This window comes from Vitis vinifera, chromosome 16, assembly GCF_030704535.1.
Source record: "Vitis vinifera cultivar Pinot Noir 40024 chromosome 16, ASM3070453v1".
In the NCBI taxonomy this organism is placed as follows: domain Eukaryota; kingdom Viridiplantae; phylum Streptophyta; class Magnoliopsida; order Vitales; family Vitaceae; genus Vitis; species Vitis vinifera.
In genome coordinates, this window is record NC_081820.1 from 22661319 (window position 1) to 22678071 (window position 16753).

The following is a 16753-nucleotide window of genomic DNA, read 5'->3' on the forward strand; positions in this document are numbered from 1 at the left end:
TGATAAATTTTCCTTTTACGTAAATATTAAAGAGTGAATTTAGTTTATCGGCATCTAAGCTCAGGAACGATAATTATATCTTTTGAAATGAGTTTTCAAAGTGGAATGGGTATGATACTTAGATCATGTTTGACAATTGTTTTTTAAAATAAATTTTATTTTCTAGAAGAAAAAAAATACATATTTCAAAATATAAAAATATGGTGTTTTTAAAAAACATCTTTTAGTTATTTTTTGTTATTTTCACTTATTTTCTAAAGATTGTTTTAGAAAATAATTATGTAAGTATGTAGAATGATTAAAAATAAAACATTTGATATCAAAATTATTAAAAATTTGTTAAAAGTATTTCAAGTTCTCAAACAAATTTTTATTTTACAAAACATTAGATAACAGTTTTTCACAACCATTTTTACAACTATCATTGAAAATAATTACCAAACAAGGCCTTATATTTTCATATTTAAGTAAAGTCGGTAATTTTACATATCTATTATATTTCATTTTTGGCTATTTTAGGAATGGCTCAAATTATGTTTATAAAATTACATTTAATTACAAATAATAAAAAAAACGTTTTCCACTTTACTGCATCTGATGGGATCGGGATTCATTTTATACAATTAAGAGGAATCCGCTACATATATATATACTATACTATATATAAAGAAAATAAAACTAAAATTTGGGAATCCTTGAATGGATGATGCCATTCAAAATGGAATGTGAAAACACTCATATAAAATGGGAAGAAAGGGACACATAAAATCATCCAATGTCAAGAAAGCACTATCTCAAAATTAAAATAAAAGTATAGTCTCCTTTCTTTTCAAAACTATGGTTTACTAAAATGAGAGTCCAATTTTAAAATCATTTTCATATTTTTATAAAGTTTACATATGGTGGATCCAAGTCCACTACGACACCTATCTTTCATATTCTATTGATGAGGTAAGCTTTAACCAATAAGTGAGATTGATGTGGTGGTATTAAAATTAATGTTACAATGACCAAAATTTCAATAAAGGGAGACATGGGCTTGATTTAAAATGTGGAGAATATTATTATATTTATGGAAAGCAAAAGTGTTGAAAATGAAAGATGGCCAAATTATGGAAGAGGGGATGGATGTTGGCTAGTTAGGGGGACTTGTGGGGTCACCATCCACTTGGCATGGGCTCATTGGGCTATGGGTGTTGGCAACTTGGTTATTATTTAATTCTATGCCAAAATCAATGACCCAATGACAAATCTTGGTGTTGTTTTCAAAAGTGACTTGTTGGAATGATAAATGGCTTTCATCATTTGTAACCTAATTTTGGTAGGATTTGATTATTTAATTTGTAATTTACATTAAATTTAAAAGTTAACTTGAATAAAATCCAACTCCAACTATCTTTCATAACTATTTTTTAAAACAATTACCAAACAGTACCATGACAACCAAAAAATCCTTTTCTATTTTTTATTTTTAAGAATATATATATATAAAAGATATCTTTAGATGATATCTTTTAATTATTTTTAATTGTTTTTACTCATTTTTAGATAATTATTTTAAATATACATAATTAAAAATAAAACTTTAGATATAAAAATCATTTTTAAAAATATTAAAAACACTTCAAATTTCCAAACAGACTTTATAAAATACCGGTTTTTAAAAACTATTTTTTAGAAATGTTTTACCATGCCCTACTTTTTTCTTATTACTTTTCCTATAAACCCTCTTTCAACTTATAGCATAACCCATTTTATGCTTAGTAAATTTTTTTTCATAATGTTGGTATTACCATTTTTAGGCACACACACCGCAAAGAAAACAATCATACTCAATACTTTAGATAAAGATAGATAAAATGGGGGACAGGAGTAAAGCATTCCAAGTTTCAAGCCTAAAAGCTCCTTTTAGTAAACTTTCAAGGATGTGATGTTTCTGTAGACAAAACCTCAAAGCTTTAGAATTAAAACTTTTACTTCCCTAAAATTTATAACCCCACCAAACAAACCTTTACCCTTGTTAGACAGAATTTTGGGTCAAATTTGTCTTTTAGTCAAATAAAATATAGCTTTAGGCATGTTTTGGAAATTATTGTTCAAATTAACAATTTTTTTTCTTTTTTTTTTTTTTAAAAAAAAAACACAAAACAAAAATCTAGTCTTGAAAATACAGTTTCAGTACAAATTTACAAACAGTAGTTTCTAAATACAATTTCCAAATTTTAATTCTAGCTCTCCAAGACAAGGAATTGGTGAGAATTGTAGCTCAAAGAATTGAATCAGATCCCCCCAATTCATATGAACTTGGGGGAATCATGATATTGCTGGTATCATCCTCTTATTAGTGTCAAACCAATGGCAGTGACTACAAGAGTGGCGGGAACTCCAAATTTGAGATGCCTCCAGAAGGATAGAGTGTACCCAAGGTGTTGAGCCCGGCGAGCCTGCTCACAAACTATCAAGTTGGCAGCTGATCCCAACAGGGAGAGGTTTCCGGCCACAGTGCTGACCCAAGCTAAGATCAGCCATGCCTTCTTCTCTTCGGCTGCGGAAATTTGAGCTGCTGATGCTGCCACCCGTGCTCCAAGCAAGAGAACTATCATCATACAAAAAAAGAAAAAAAGAAGGAAGCCTTGATTATGCGTGGTTCCAGTAATGGTCATCTTATCAGACTTTGATAAAGATTCTATTAGGAAAAAAAGAAAAAACTGATGAATGCCCCTCTTCACAAAAGGCCCTTGTTTTCTATGCAGTAGTGCATGTAAAAACATATACCTATATGATGGCCTACAAGGTACCATCGCAGTAGGCCAGGTAACCTAGAAACCTAATTGTATTAATTGAAATGATATGCTCCCTCCATGTAGATATTGTCCATTTTGAGCCCAATGGGATTTCATGGTTTTAAAACACGTCTATATGGTTAAGAGGAGTCTGTACGTATATGGTGTCACTAACTTTTTCTCTTATCGGAAATGGGATATCGTAACTATGTATGCATGAGCTTCTCTCAACCGTATAGGTGAGTTTTAAAGCTATGAGAGTGCAGAGCAGATAGTATCTGTACAAGAGGGAGCGAGATGTTAGGCTAATAATAAGATATGATATTGTTCTAATGGGTTCAAAATGGATAATATTTATATAAGAGGGAGCAAGTCATTTCACTAATAGTAAGATATTAGGTTGTCCCCACTTTGCATGGAGTGGCCACAAGCCGAGCATCATGTTTAGGTCTTAAAAGTCAAATAAGTCTTAAAAGATGAGCTGTTAGCTTGATCCCCTACAATGCACTCTTCACCAAGATATGCCTTGTATCATGGAATTGCTACCAAGTATGCAATGCAACTGACAAATAGCTACAAGACATAAAAGTAATGTAATATGAAAGACTTATCAACAAGTTTTTTTCCTTTCCCAAGTTTTCAATCAAATTGAATGGACTTTTAAAGGTAAGCTGCTGATCTCATCAACATACCGGTTGGTACATTAGAAGCCACATTTGACAGGACAAGTATGACAACAGCAAGAACTGCGATCCCACTAACATGGTCAATCTTTGCGTAAGGCTCCATTAAGTCCCATACTGCGCTAGGGATTCCAGTTTTGTTGAAACCATCAACTGTAATGAACATTCCGCAGAAGAAAATCAAAAGGGAATAGGAGACCTGATCAAAGATGAGAAATAGAACTTTTTAGAGTTTTTTCTTTCTCCAACAAATAAATTATAATCAAGTATTCATCAATCTCTGTATGAAAATAAAAGTTAAGCATTGTATTGCTGATTTTACCTTCTCTAGGGAAGGCCGAGCATCCTTGAAATCAAGAACTACAAGAGCCAGTGCAGCAGCAATTGCAGTCCATGACATATTGAGACCCATGAGCAAAGAAATCAGCATTCCTATAGTAACAAGGTAAACACATGGTTTCCATAATAGCCTTTTCCATTTTGTGGTCGGATTTTCCTTTTCGTCTAAAGACTGCATAAAGACTGCATCTCCTGGTTCATCCATTGATGCAGTCCCATTTGAAAGTATATTTTGATTTTCGTCCCTTCTTTGAGAATGTAACTCACTTGTCAGATCTTTTGAACCATTTGAATTTGCAGAGGACACAGACCCAGAACTGGAGGTCCTATGGAGTTCATTTTCGTTTCTTATTCGATTTCTGAGGGTCTCAGCATGACCTATGTTTCCCTTCACATTAGCCTGGCTGTCGATATTCACAATTTCGGCTTTTGAATTCCATTCGTGAGAATCTAAGGATGTTATATGTGACATTGTTGCAGGTGAAAAATGATGAAAATTGACATCCTCCTCGGCTACCACTTCTAGAGTTGCATCTTCTTCGTCTTTCTGAACAGACAACAACCTCCAATACATGCAAAGAAGAATTAAAGCATTCACAAGTACTCCTACAAGCATTGCAGGAAGAATTCCAAGTACGAAATCCCCGAATGAAATCTTACTCTCGAGGGCTATAACAAGATTTTGCGGGTTGCCAATTGGAGTTGCAGAAGACCCAATATTTGCACTTGAGGCAAGGGCTAAAAGGAAAGGATGGGGTGGAAGATTATGCTGCCTTGCAATTTTCAGAACAAATTCGGTCAAGACGACACAAGTGGTATCATTGGTGAAAAGACTACTTGAAATGGCCGATATGAGGCAGATTCGACATAGTAAGTCTTTGGCTCCTAAGCTTTTCCATGAGAGAAGTTTACCCAAATATTTGAACATATCTGCTCTTTCAAGATAAATGCTGACAACCATAGTCCCAAACAGAAGACCAAGGATTGGGAGATCAATGGCATCATATGCTTGATCTGGGGTTATCACACGAAAACTGACCATGAGCATTGCCCCCAGGAGAGACCCTGCAGTCCTCCCAATAGGTAGGAAAGGGACAGCAGGAAAAACCGCCAACACCCAGAATATTGCAAAGGCAATTGAGCCTAGAACCAGCTTTGCAGAAACAGCCATAGCCATCTCTGCAGCTTAACAAGGCTGCGCCCTTATTATAATATACAACTTCAAATGCTTGAGAAATTAGAACCTGCAGCAGATCTCACCACAACTTTTAGCATTAGAAATAAATCAAGGGAATTAAAACCACAAAAACTATCATCATTGAGACATGATTATGCACAATTGCAAGACAATTTCATGTAACTTAAGCCCCCTAACAGAAGTTTACATTAGAGAAAAGTAATCAAACACTTAAACTGCGACAAATAGTTATCCAATAAGTAGTACAATATGATCCTTGAATTCAGAAATCAGGGAAAATAATGAATTCAACTAGTTCCAAATTTCCAAAAATCCAGGAAGAAATCACCATAGAACTCCACAGCCTAAAGTGGAGCAATTTCCAATTCCACTATAACAACATTTCTGCATAAGATAACAAAATCTATATGATTCAGCAACCTTGAAGAAAATATGTTTCCTGGGTCCCAAACAAACCAGAAGATCCAGGATCAAGAATTCTATGCCATCAACCAAAAATGAAACAGATGTGAGAATTCAATATAACAAGTGCCCAGCCAACCATTTACCATAAACTTCAATCAACACAATAATACACTATTCAACAACAACCCTCTAACAGAACATACTTCCATGGCCATTTCAGCTAAGATTTGTGCGCCATCTCAAATGACCCACAAATCCAGATTCCAAGAATCTGCTGGAAACCCCAGAAATTTTTATTTGTGGGGCCTCCACTCAGCTGATCCCAGGTCAACCACTTGCCTCGGTCGAACTGTGTTTTACATTATTTTAGTAACCCAATGCAACAACGATTACATGAAGTCAAATCATCATGTTCCCGAATGTCCCCTTCATTTTCTCAGCAATCAAACAGGGGATTTCAGAGAGAATAGGGACGACAGTCTCACCTGAATTAGAGATGCTTTAAGAGTATCCCAACAGATAAGATCTTTCTGCAACAACCCACATAACCGAAAGAAGAAAATTTGATAGGAATCGACCGGGTTTGGATGTGTGATGGATTGAGAAACCTTAAAGGATATGCATCACAATTCACAAACAGATAAGATCTGAGCTCAAAATTGAGAAAAGAACGTGTAATAGCATACGGTGAATGAAGACCAGTAACTTTTGTGTGTAAAACTAGCAGACAACAAGGCAATATATAAGGATGCATGAAAGTAGGTTTGGTAATTAATACTTGTCCTTTGTGAAGTAATGCTTTTGGTACTGGTTGATTAAGAGTTCACATGGTTGCAAACCAATTGTCTATGACTCAATTATTATCAAAATACAGGCTGGTCCATTTAGATTTGGGGCAAAGTACCTTTTTCTCCGTTTGGTTCCCAAGAAAATGATTTAAAATTTAGGTCCGAGTCATCCACCAATTGATTGAATTTAACTATGTCCTATATAAAATATGGACCCCAAACTTATTGGGGAAGATAATGTAAAGGAAATCTCCACAACCCATTAAAAAAAAAAAAAGAGAGAGGGAGAGAGAACCTATTAGAAAAAAGTTGAATCAAGAAGAAAATTTTCATAGTTGAAAATGAAAACTGTTTTGCCCTCCTTATTTATGCATGTATTATTTTCTTCTTCTTTTTTATTTTTTATTTTTGTTTCAACTAAAAATGAAAATGAAAGGAGAATGTCGTCTTCTCACCTAAGCTTAGGGCTTGTAAATATTTTCAAGAGTTTTAAAAAATAGTTTTTGAAAACTATTTTTCGATTTATATAGAATAAAAATTTATTTGAAAATTTAAAATATTTTTAACATGTTTTTAATATTTTTAAATATGTTTTTAAAATAATTTTTATGTAAACAAAAAATTATTTTTTGTTACCAATTATGTTTTTCTGTTTTTTTATTATGGAGAATAAAAAAAACCGTTTTAAGAAACCGCTGTTAAACATACCCTTAATTTCCTTCTCTTTATCTTTATATGGGTTTGCAATAAAAATAACCTTTTTAAAAAATTAAAAAAAAAATTAAAGATTTCACCAAATCGCTATGAACACATTAGCATTTGTACATTATTTTTCATTTTTTTTTATATGTCAAAACTAAAATTGTAATTGCTAAATATAGATTTAAAATCCACCATCGGTGATTGTGGTTTTCAAATCAAGTGTTAGTGACTATGGTTGTAAAAACTATAACGGGTAATCGTGATCTTAACTTGATTACTAATAAAAATATTGATTTCATAGATGATTAAATTTTTTTCCTAGATTTAATGTCATTTAATAACTTAATTTAAATAATCACGGATGTTAAATACATTTGATAACATGTCTTTTTTTTTTTTCTATTATTTCTCCTTTATAATTTCATTTCTTAATATAAATGAGAATAAATGAATTAATTTAATCATTTAAAAAATTAAAAGAATTTTATCACATAACTTTAATATTTTAAGTAAAAATGGGCAATAAATTTTAAGTTAATAGCAACTTGTAATCTTATAGACAGTGCAATGATGCAAGAAGCCACAAGCAGACATTTTGTAATTAGAGAGAGACAAAACAATCCTCAATGGAATGTAATAATGGAGAAAGTCATGCAAAGATTTATATTTAAAGAGATATGGACATTCGACAATCAACCAAGCATATTTATTATAATCCCATGAGTTGAAAGGGTGACTAGGATTCGATGCAGGGAGAGAGGGAGAGGGAGAGGGAGAGGGAGAGAGAGAGAGAGAGAGAGAGAGAGGAGAAATTAGGTCTGATTTTGTGTATACTATTTCATTTAGATGCCATCAATGGCCCCATTTCCCACTTTGCTGCAAGTCAAAAGGATGAGTTGCATGGGAATACTTTTAAACAAAGACTAAATTTTTTATTTGGAAAGCACATGCATGTGTATGTATTTTCAATTGTTTTCTTTAAAATATTTTAAATAATAATTAAAAATATGAAAAGTACTTTAAAATTTTTTACATTATGCGTAATGCATTAATAGATAATAAAATAAAAAAAATCATTTTTCATGTTTGAGTTCCGACCAAAGTTTTATTCTTAACACTGTTTTTTTTTTAAATTATTTAATAATAAAAAAAACCAAAGTCGAAAACTATTCTCAAAAAATTGTTTCGAGAATAATTTTATAAAAGTTTATTTTGTAATTGTTTTTTATGTTTTCAAAATAAATCATGTATTTGGGAATTTAAAATATTTTCAATTTACTTTATATGTTTCCAAATATTTTTTAAAAAATAAATGTAATACATAGTAATTTATTTTGTCCTGTTATTTTTAAAAAACAAATCTTAAAAAGCAAGGGAACATAACCCAAATATGTTTTAAGAAAACACATTGTTTTTTATTTTTTTTTATAAAAAAATTATTTTCTAATCTTTAAACATATATATTTTTTTTTCAATAATGCCCTTATTTATTAAGGTTGCGCACTATATCACCGCCCCACTAACTATAATGGTTAACAACCTATCTTGATTAGGATAACTTATAACCAGAATTAAAAAAAATTATCAACAAATATAATAATTAAAAGATCAAATTCACTTATACAATAACCAACAAATTGTATGACATCATCAATTTATTTTATAAACCCACGAGCAAATATGAACATATTTTATAAATATATTACTTATCTATGTAATGACCTGCTCCCAATCGTTGTGTCCCACGGAATTGTGAGGTTAAATAAACACTCTTATGGGACCAAACAAACCCCATACCAAGGTTGGGATCGGAAAAACAAACCCCACATCGAGATCGGAGATCGATTCTGATACCATTTGTAATGACTACTGCCTAACATATAGATATTATCTACTTTTGGACCCAAATGGGTCATCATGACTTTAAAACGCGTTTACAAGTTACGAAAAATCCATACTTATATAGTACCAGAAACTTTCTTTTTATCTGATATGGGATATCACAATCCAAATCAAATTTTTGAAAGACTTAATTCACACTTATCATAAGCATAAAAAAAATAACATGATAATAGTATTTTTATTTTCAGTTATAATTTTATTTATTAAATGATTAATATTATTATTATTTTCTTATTTTTGTTTTCTTTTTTCTATTTTCTATTTTCTGGCATGAACTTTATTAATCGATTTTCCTTGATGCATACTTCATACCTCACCAAAATTCAATTCCAACCTTCACAACCATAGATAACATACTAAAGCCATAAAAAATATACATGGCAACAGCAGGTCCAACCCTGGACCAAGGTTTCCCAATCAATCCAATTGTGTTTTGAATTGGTTAACAGTAATAGGGGAGGATGCAAAATCATTGAATAAAACCTTCAAGGAACCTTACTACGGAATATCATACTTGCAAGAGTAACAATCCTAACATGAAGAAATATTATTTTACTGTAATTATTACATAGCAAAAAAAAAAAAAAAAAAAAAAGAATGAATTAAGAGGATGATTCCTACACAAACCATTCCTTCCCTGCATCTTGAGGGATTAGAAAACAGCCCTCTATAATCCAATTATCGTTTGATGCCAAGTATGCCAAGCTGTATCTCCAAAATCTGTTATCTCCTTCATCTCATGCTGTGAGCAATTCTTCTATATGTACTGTAAATCAATACAACACTTAAGAGTACGTCTGATAGTGATTTTAAGAAATGTTTATAGTCTTTCTAATACTTGAAAAATAAATATTTTCAAGTGTTAAAAATGTTAAAAACATTTTCCATAATTACTGCCAAACGCATTCTTACACGCTTTGAGGTGTAGCCATGCTGCATGGGGTTTTTCAACTGATTCCGGGCTGCAGCAATGGGAAGAAAGTCCAGTTGGTTTGGGGCCCTGTTCCTTTCCCGACAACCTTTTCGTTTACCCACCACTCAGAACCGATGATGTTCGGCTTGGCTGAGACTTCTCCCTTTGTGTTGTCAAAATTGAACTCTTTGATTGAACCATGTCTGATCGGAGGATGCTTTTTATGGCACTGCTCTTCCTCTCCTTCAGCTGAAGCTTTCTCGGACGCAGCTTTAAGAGCTTCTCCGACACAGAACTCACAACAATTTTCTGTACTCTCTGAAATCCCATCTCTTTCTCTTTCAATTTCGCCTTCTTCAACTATATCCTGAAGAGTGTTTTGGACGGTTTCAGCTGATGCCACTGGTTTCTTTTCAACACAAACTGCAACATCTTCACCAGCCAACTCAAATGAGACCCTATGATCGATTACAGTTTCACCATTTTGAGATCCACTCTCAGAGTTGGCAAGGGATGCCACCTCAGAGATCTGGTTCTCCAGAAGGAAACTGTCTCGGGAGGCAGGCCCTGCACCATCTGGTGTCAAAGATCCAGAACCCAGCCTTGAACCCCATCTGCGGGTGGAAAAATGTTCAAAACCCAAGAGCTTGGGAGCCTCTACAATTGGGCGTCTATCTGGGAAAGGAGAAGAGGTACCAGAATTTGATATTGGTGATATAAGGTGGCCAACTGGGCTTTCTGGGTATAGCTGATAAGGCTGGAATTCATAATTGGACAGTGACAACTTCTGATTGGTTCCACTGTTCCTTCGAGAGCGGTCCAGTGAAGATGTCAGCAGCTGAGCAAATGGAACTTCAGGTGATGAAGGCGTAGTTAATTGCACAGATTCTGGAGGGGGAGTAAAAGGAGCAGTCGATGGCTCTGTGGGGAAGGTAGAAAATACAGGTGGTGAGACTAGTTGAGTTTCATGGGCATAAGGGCCAATGGCAAACATGGAGGCAGGACCACTTGGGGAATAGGCATTGACAGAAAGGGCAGTGAGGGATAGAAATCCAGCTGGTGACTGAGTGGAGGACGGAGGATCTGATTGGAGGAAAGATGCAGGAGAAGAGGGAGGTGCAATGAAAGGCAGTACAATGCTGGTTGAGAGGTTCAGGTTTTCAGAAGCAGGAGCGACAGCTCCTGGCACCATTGGTTCAGGAACAAGAACAGCATGACCTATTCGCTTGCTGTGTCTATGAGATCCAAAGCACCAGTATAAACTCAAGCAGCTACCCCATCTTCTCTTCTGCAGTCAAGTACATGAAAAGATTGTGAATGAGTATGAGTTCCAACAGGAAATTGTTTAGAAGATCCTCAATCATTTGATGTTAAAACAGTTGAGCAATATAAAATAAATTTATTTAGAATCTCAGCATGCAGCATGAGATCAATCAAGGTTTGGATCCATCTACAAAGAGTCAGCTGAAGGAAAACCTTCCACCAGTTTCTAGTTCTCACTCATGTAGTATATCAATGAGCACAAAAGACATGCTCGCAAAAATGAAATGACAGGCAACTACAAACTAAACAGATGGAAGTGCTATTTCCATTTGTTGACTATTAAAAATGCACATACGACATTAACTAACAATTGAGAGAACGAATTGCTACTGGGAAATATGGTCTAAAAAACATAGGAAGGACCTTTCCTCCAACATCACATTTCCTGTATCCGTACTTAACAGAGTGGCATGCAGGTGGTTGTGCAACTGTGACTACAAAATTCAATGATTGCCCCAAGTGCCAAGGCAAAATCAATTAATATTTTCCAAGTGAAAACATGCCTCTAGATACATAGCTAAATTACAAATAACTAATTCCCATTCCCCATGTTTCCTGGGGTTGGTAGCAGCTCATCCATGAAACACATGCAACCCCCTTAGCATATCATTATCAGAGACAAAAACCTGACCACAGATGTTTTTTACTTCTTCCTTTTTTTCCTTTTTATTTTTGCTTGATATGAAAACAATGAGAATATATTGGAAAACACCAATTAGAAAAGAGGAGGGGGCGGGCAGGGGGGTGCATCCCTAATGTATTGAGAGTGTACATAGGTGCCAAAAGACCCAATAAAAATGGAAGCAAAAAAGTTAATGGGCTCCAATACAAGCAATTAAATAAAACCTGACCACAGATGTTGTCAATGATGTTGAGTTGATAACAAGGGAAATACTTACTAAAATTAAGCTAATGCAAGCGACCTCTCTCTCACACACATACACAAACACACACAAAGTATGGGAAGCAGGGAGCAGATTTGGGGTTCTGGCAGCATGAATCCAACACCCTAGACTATATTAGCAGTGTCTAACCCTCATCCGCACCAGAGTTTGGCATTCAAAATCTATGTTAAAATGATGTTAGCAATTAGCCTAATTAACAATATATTACTATATGAGTAAGCAATTTATGTAAATTGGACCATTCAGCAAAAATTCCAATGATTATCATTCTATCAAGTTCACTCTTTTGCATGTATGAAGAGCTGGGCAACAACCATGAAACATGAAAGAAGATTTTGAATTCTGTTTTAATATTTAATGCTAATCATGGACCTTGGGGTTACAAAAATGTTACAATCAAAGTAGTAACTTAATTATCGAAAGAGACTTCACAACACTCATGATTTCCATTTTAATTCAGTTAACAAATACATGCTCAGTATTGGATGCCTAGCCAAAAGAAATAGGAAAAAAAAAAAAAGGAAGAAGTTGGATTATGTGACAAGTAAACCCATCCACTGCAGGCTATGGAATGTTTTATTAATAATACAGTCGAATAGATTGCATGTAAGCATGTATTCAATAATAATACATATAAGAAGCTGGGCTTGAACTCAAGCATAATGAGAATCGGATTTAAAGAAGATTCCCAACCTAAACCTGGATGTATTTTTGATAAGTAAAGGCAATTGTATTAAAAGAAAAAGTAACCTAAACCCGGATGTATAAATTTCAAATTTGTCATAACATGGATCCAGGGGAGGTTGCCTTAATAATAGGTAGATTATTTGTAAAATAGGCGCATGTGAGAACATAGTGAAAAAAACCATGAGGAGCCAAAAGTAAAAACTAAACCTACACTTAAACAACACCTCAATCAGTTTTGAACTTTCCAAAACAAGCTTGAATTCATAATTTTTCAAATCCATTCCCTTAGGGGCATGAGACAGGTTACTAGCTCAAAATGGATCCAAAAGTGATAAAAGCACAAAAATTAAATGCAATAACCAATGTGAACCATGTATGCATATGACATTCAATGTACCTATCACAACAAAACAAGAGTCGAAGCATGTTAAAGGAGGCAGGTCACATGTGACATAACTAACTAAATTCCATATGTTGTCCCCATTCCAAAATTTTCAAACCACTCTATCCTTGGGAGTTTATTGTCAGATAGAGGTCCCGTCACAGAACATTTTCTGTAAGTGGCATGACAATAAAATTGAGTGTTGGGGGGAGGCAGGTCACATGATGAATTAAATTCCTTAAGCCATATATATCACCCACCCAAAGTTTTCAAATCAGTACATTCTGAGGGGATTCATCACATTTAAAAAAAAAAAAAAGGAAAAATAGAAATATGGAGATATATTAATCATGACAAAAAATTTCTGCAATCTAATCACAAGAACATCTCTGAGAGCCTTCCCATTTCTATAAAATGCATAGGGTGGGTAAAATACAACACAAGATCATTCCTGTCCAGCCTAAGCCTAAATAACCTAAATCAAATAACCCACTTTTATGATTCTTAACCTCAGGCTTTCAAAACATCACCATCCATGAAAGTTTACATCAGCAAAATTTGAGCCCATATGTTCTTCCAAACTACTACTAGTCAACAAAAAAAAAAAATGTAATTTAATAGTACTTTAATACTCTGTTTGGTTGCCCAGAAAACCGAGGAAAAGTAAAGAATAAAATTCAAAGCCTCACCATTTTAAGTTGTCTGGTTCCTCAGAAGCAGAAGAAATTAACTTAATTCGATGTAACTAGGCTTAGTTGAATTTACTCATTTTTCTCCCTAAAGCAGAACAAGTGAACATGCAAAAGTCATACATTTCCTTAACTTTTCGTTGCTTTAGATATTTCCCTGCAACTAAACTGTGCTTTGTTGACTTGGTTTCTTTGAGAGTTCGAACATCCTAAAATATAAAATTGGAAAATCCTTTTCCTCTAATTTGTTTTTCCTTGCAACCAAACAGCGCATAAGATGGAGTCCAGGAGGCTTACACGGATTTATAATTTTTTTTTTTTTTCATTTCCTCTGAAAAACAACCTAAACTGAAAATATAAAGTTAAAAAATTTCCAATTTGCTTTCCTCTCCTCCACTTTCTCAGGAACCAAACGGAGTACAATAATAAAATCAACCAAACTAAAAATAAAATTTCTCAATTAAACAATATACCTGAACCGTAGTCGGCTGGACTCGACTCTCGGCCGAGACGATCGCAGTGGCCGCGGCGTTTATAGTCTCTACGCTATTATTCACACTTCTCATCTTCCTTATAAATCACAAAATCCCCCTATTTCCAACTCAAACCTCCTCCGACAACTAAAACTTCTAATTCCGGCTATGTGTGCTTAAAATTCACCATAAGAAACAGCAAGTTTTCCGGCGAGATTCCGATATGGAGCTGTGAGTCCGATCGGGAAAACGAAAATCACACGAGATTCAGAAAAGAAGAGAGCACCGAACTGCGACTATAAATGAATACAGAAATCAACTCTCTTTCTCTCTCCTCATTTTCTATGATTCTTCTATCCTCTCTCTATCTTCGCTTTCTCTTTCGTCCTTTTCTCTCTCTACCTTCTCTCACTACCTTCACTTTCTCTCTCTATCAGTTATTTTGTAATTATTATCTATTTTGGGGTCAAACACGTAATAACAAAAGATTTATGGATGGTTAGAATGAGACAGGGTCTGATTAAGGATAATGATTTGTATCAATGCCCTCATGAATTTACTTCCTTGCCCTCTGATGGCGTTCTAATTTAGTGGTTTGCCACGCAGTTAATGAGAACGTGGAGTGAGCCGCGCAAGATAGATTTTTTTCCGTTTTGATGGCAGAACTGACGCCAGGGGGTGTAACTCCACTGTTCGAGTCACGTGACTTTTGTGAAGGTATTTGTGTGACACAAGAAAAGTCCAATTTTCTGTTCAACTATTTGTAACCGTTGGATTGGTTCATGGCCACCTCATCTAATGGCATTGACACTGTTGGGGTTAACAAAAGAATAATTTTAATATTTCTTTTTAATATTTTAATCAAATAAAAATTTATATCTCACAACATGCAATGATATGGTTTTGGACGATGTTGTAATATATGACTCATATTAAGTGAAATACATATATATATATAAAAAAAAAAAAAGGCGAATGTAGGTAACGAAGTCGAATGGAGGACGATATTTATCATTCAAACTTGTATTTTTATTGTTGATGATAAATGATAGGTTGAAGATGCAAGGAGCAACGCCCCCGTGGTACGGTTCAAGGGTATTTTTGAAATTTTTATTATATGAGGGTTAGTATAAATATCATTTTATGTAAACCTAATATGTTTTCGTAAACGTAAGTAATCTATCGAACCATGTTAAATTTGTGTATTTTTTTTCGTTTTCTCTAATTTTCACCGATACGAAAATCATCATACAACAATTAGGTAGATGAAAAAAAAAAAGAAAAAAAAAAAGGGGGAAATTCCAAATGGTGTAGATGTAAAATAGTGGGGGTGAGGGAGGGTAGTTTAGGAGAAGGAATCCAACTTTTGGCATACTTAAAAATAAGTGAAAGAGAGGATGAGAAAGGGGGAACTTTATGTGAAGGAAAGGGGTATGCACGTGTGCTGAGAGAAGGAGGTGTCGTGATGGGTTTTTGTGCGCCCCCCCTCGTGCGTAAGATGGTGACACTCCCCTCAATTTTCCCCCCATTTACTCATTTTTATTATTAACAAACTTTGCACGGTTGCCTCTCCAATCTCTTCAATATCCCTTTCTTTTCCTTCCCCCTTTTTTCTTTCTTTTGCTTTTCTTCTTTTTCAACTCTTTTTGATTATGATATCCCAACACCCATCTCTCTTTTGGCCTCACTTACCCTTCCCTCTTCCTCTCTAAAACCCACACAAAAACACCAAGCAAAAAGACACTTTCCTCATACTTTTCTCAGGTCATGAGAAAAAGTGGTCTTTTTTTGTTAACTTTTTACTCTTTTATGGGTATTTGATGAAGTGTCTTTTAGTGTCTGTTTGGTGATCCTTTTTTGAAAACAACTTTTGTTTTTTCAAAACAAAAAAACAAAGAAAAATACGTTTACCAACAAAAAACTATTTTTTGATTTTTTATTTTTAAGAACAAAAAATATGATATTTTTAGAGAATTTTTTTTAATTATTTTATGATGATTGACTTCAAAAAATAATTATATGAGCATTTAAAATGATTAAAAATAAAGCATTAGACATAAAATTCATTTCTAAAACATATTTAAAAATATTAAAAACATGTTTAAATATTTAAAGTTTTTAAGAAGATTTTTATTCTATAAAATATCATAAAACAATTTAATTTTTTTTTTTTAGAACTGTTTTAAAAAATAGTCACCACACGTACTCTTAGTATTTTAATATTTACCTTGTCTATGTTATTAATTCATATTAAGTAAGATCGTGATAATTATCAAAAAAAATAAAAGTTATGTATTTTTGAAGAGAAGTTGTGAAGTCTAGAATTTTAATAATGTGAAAAAAATGTCTTTTTATTATTATTTTAATTTAGTGATGGTGGATTAGAATTTAAGTTTTGATGCAATAAAAAGTGACATATTTGAACACCTTTATGCATGTTCCAAAAAAACAGGAAAGGTTGTTGAAACTATACGTGTTGAAGTCCTAATCTTGATCGTTGAATATGTATCATAAAATTTAGGTTATTAAATAAAAATACAAACAAATAAGTCTAACTATTAAACAAATGGAACCAAAGGTA

General features: G+C 33.6%; 2 protein-coding genes across 4 annotated transcripts; both read right to left on the reverse strand.

Moving 5' to 3' along the window:
• Positions 1–2156: 2156 nt before the first annotated feature.
• On the reverse strand, positions 2157–6234 carry LOC100259320 (silicon efflux transporter LSI2). Its single transcript, XM_002270579.4, has 4 exons — positions 5894–6234; positions 3789–5049; positions 3476–3665; positions 2157–2596 (listed from the first exon to the last, which is right to left on the reverse strand). The coding sequence occupies exons 2-4, from the start codon at positions 4980–4982 to the stop codon at positions 2331–2333; spliced, it is 1650 nt and encodes a 549-aa protein (XP_002270615.1). The 5' UTR covers positions 4983–5049; positions 5894–6234; the 3' UTR covers positions 2157–2330.
• Positions 6235–9272: 3038 nt separating this feature from the next.
• LOC100264629 (uncharacterized) lies at positions 9273–14587 on the reverse strand. Of its 3 annotated transcripts, none has more exons than XM_010664397.3 (3): positions 14173–14587; positions 9713–11001; positions 9273–9566 (listed from the first exon to the last, which is right to left on the reverse strand). In XM_010664397.3, exons 1-2 carry the CDS (start codon positions 14263–14265, stop codon positions 9748–9750), a joined length of 1347 nt encoding a protein of 448 aa, XP_010662699.1. In that variant the 5' UTR covers positions 14266–14587; the 3' UTR covers positions 9273–9566; positions 9713–9747. The 3 variants fall into 3 exon arrangements, with proteins under 3 accessions (XP_010662699.1, XP_019081790.1, XP_002272322.1); XM_019226245.2 differs by having other exon boundaries at positions 9703–11001; XM_002272286.5 differs by having other exon boundaries at positions 9273–11001.
• Between the last annotated feature and the right edge of the window lie 2166 nt (positions 14588–16753).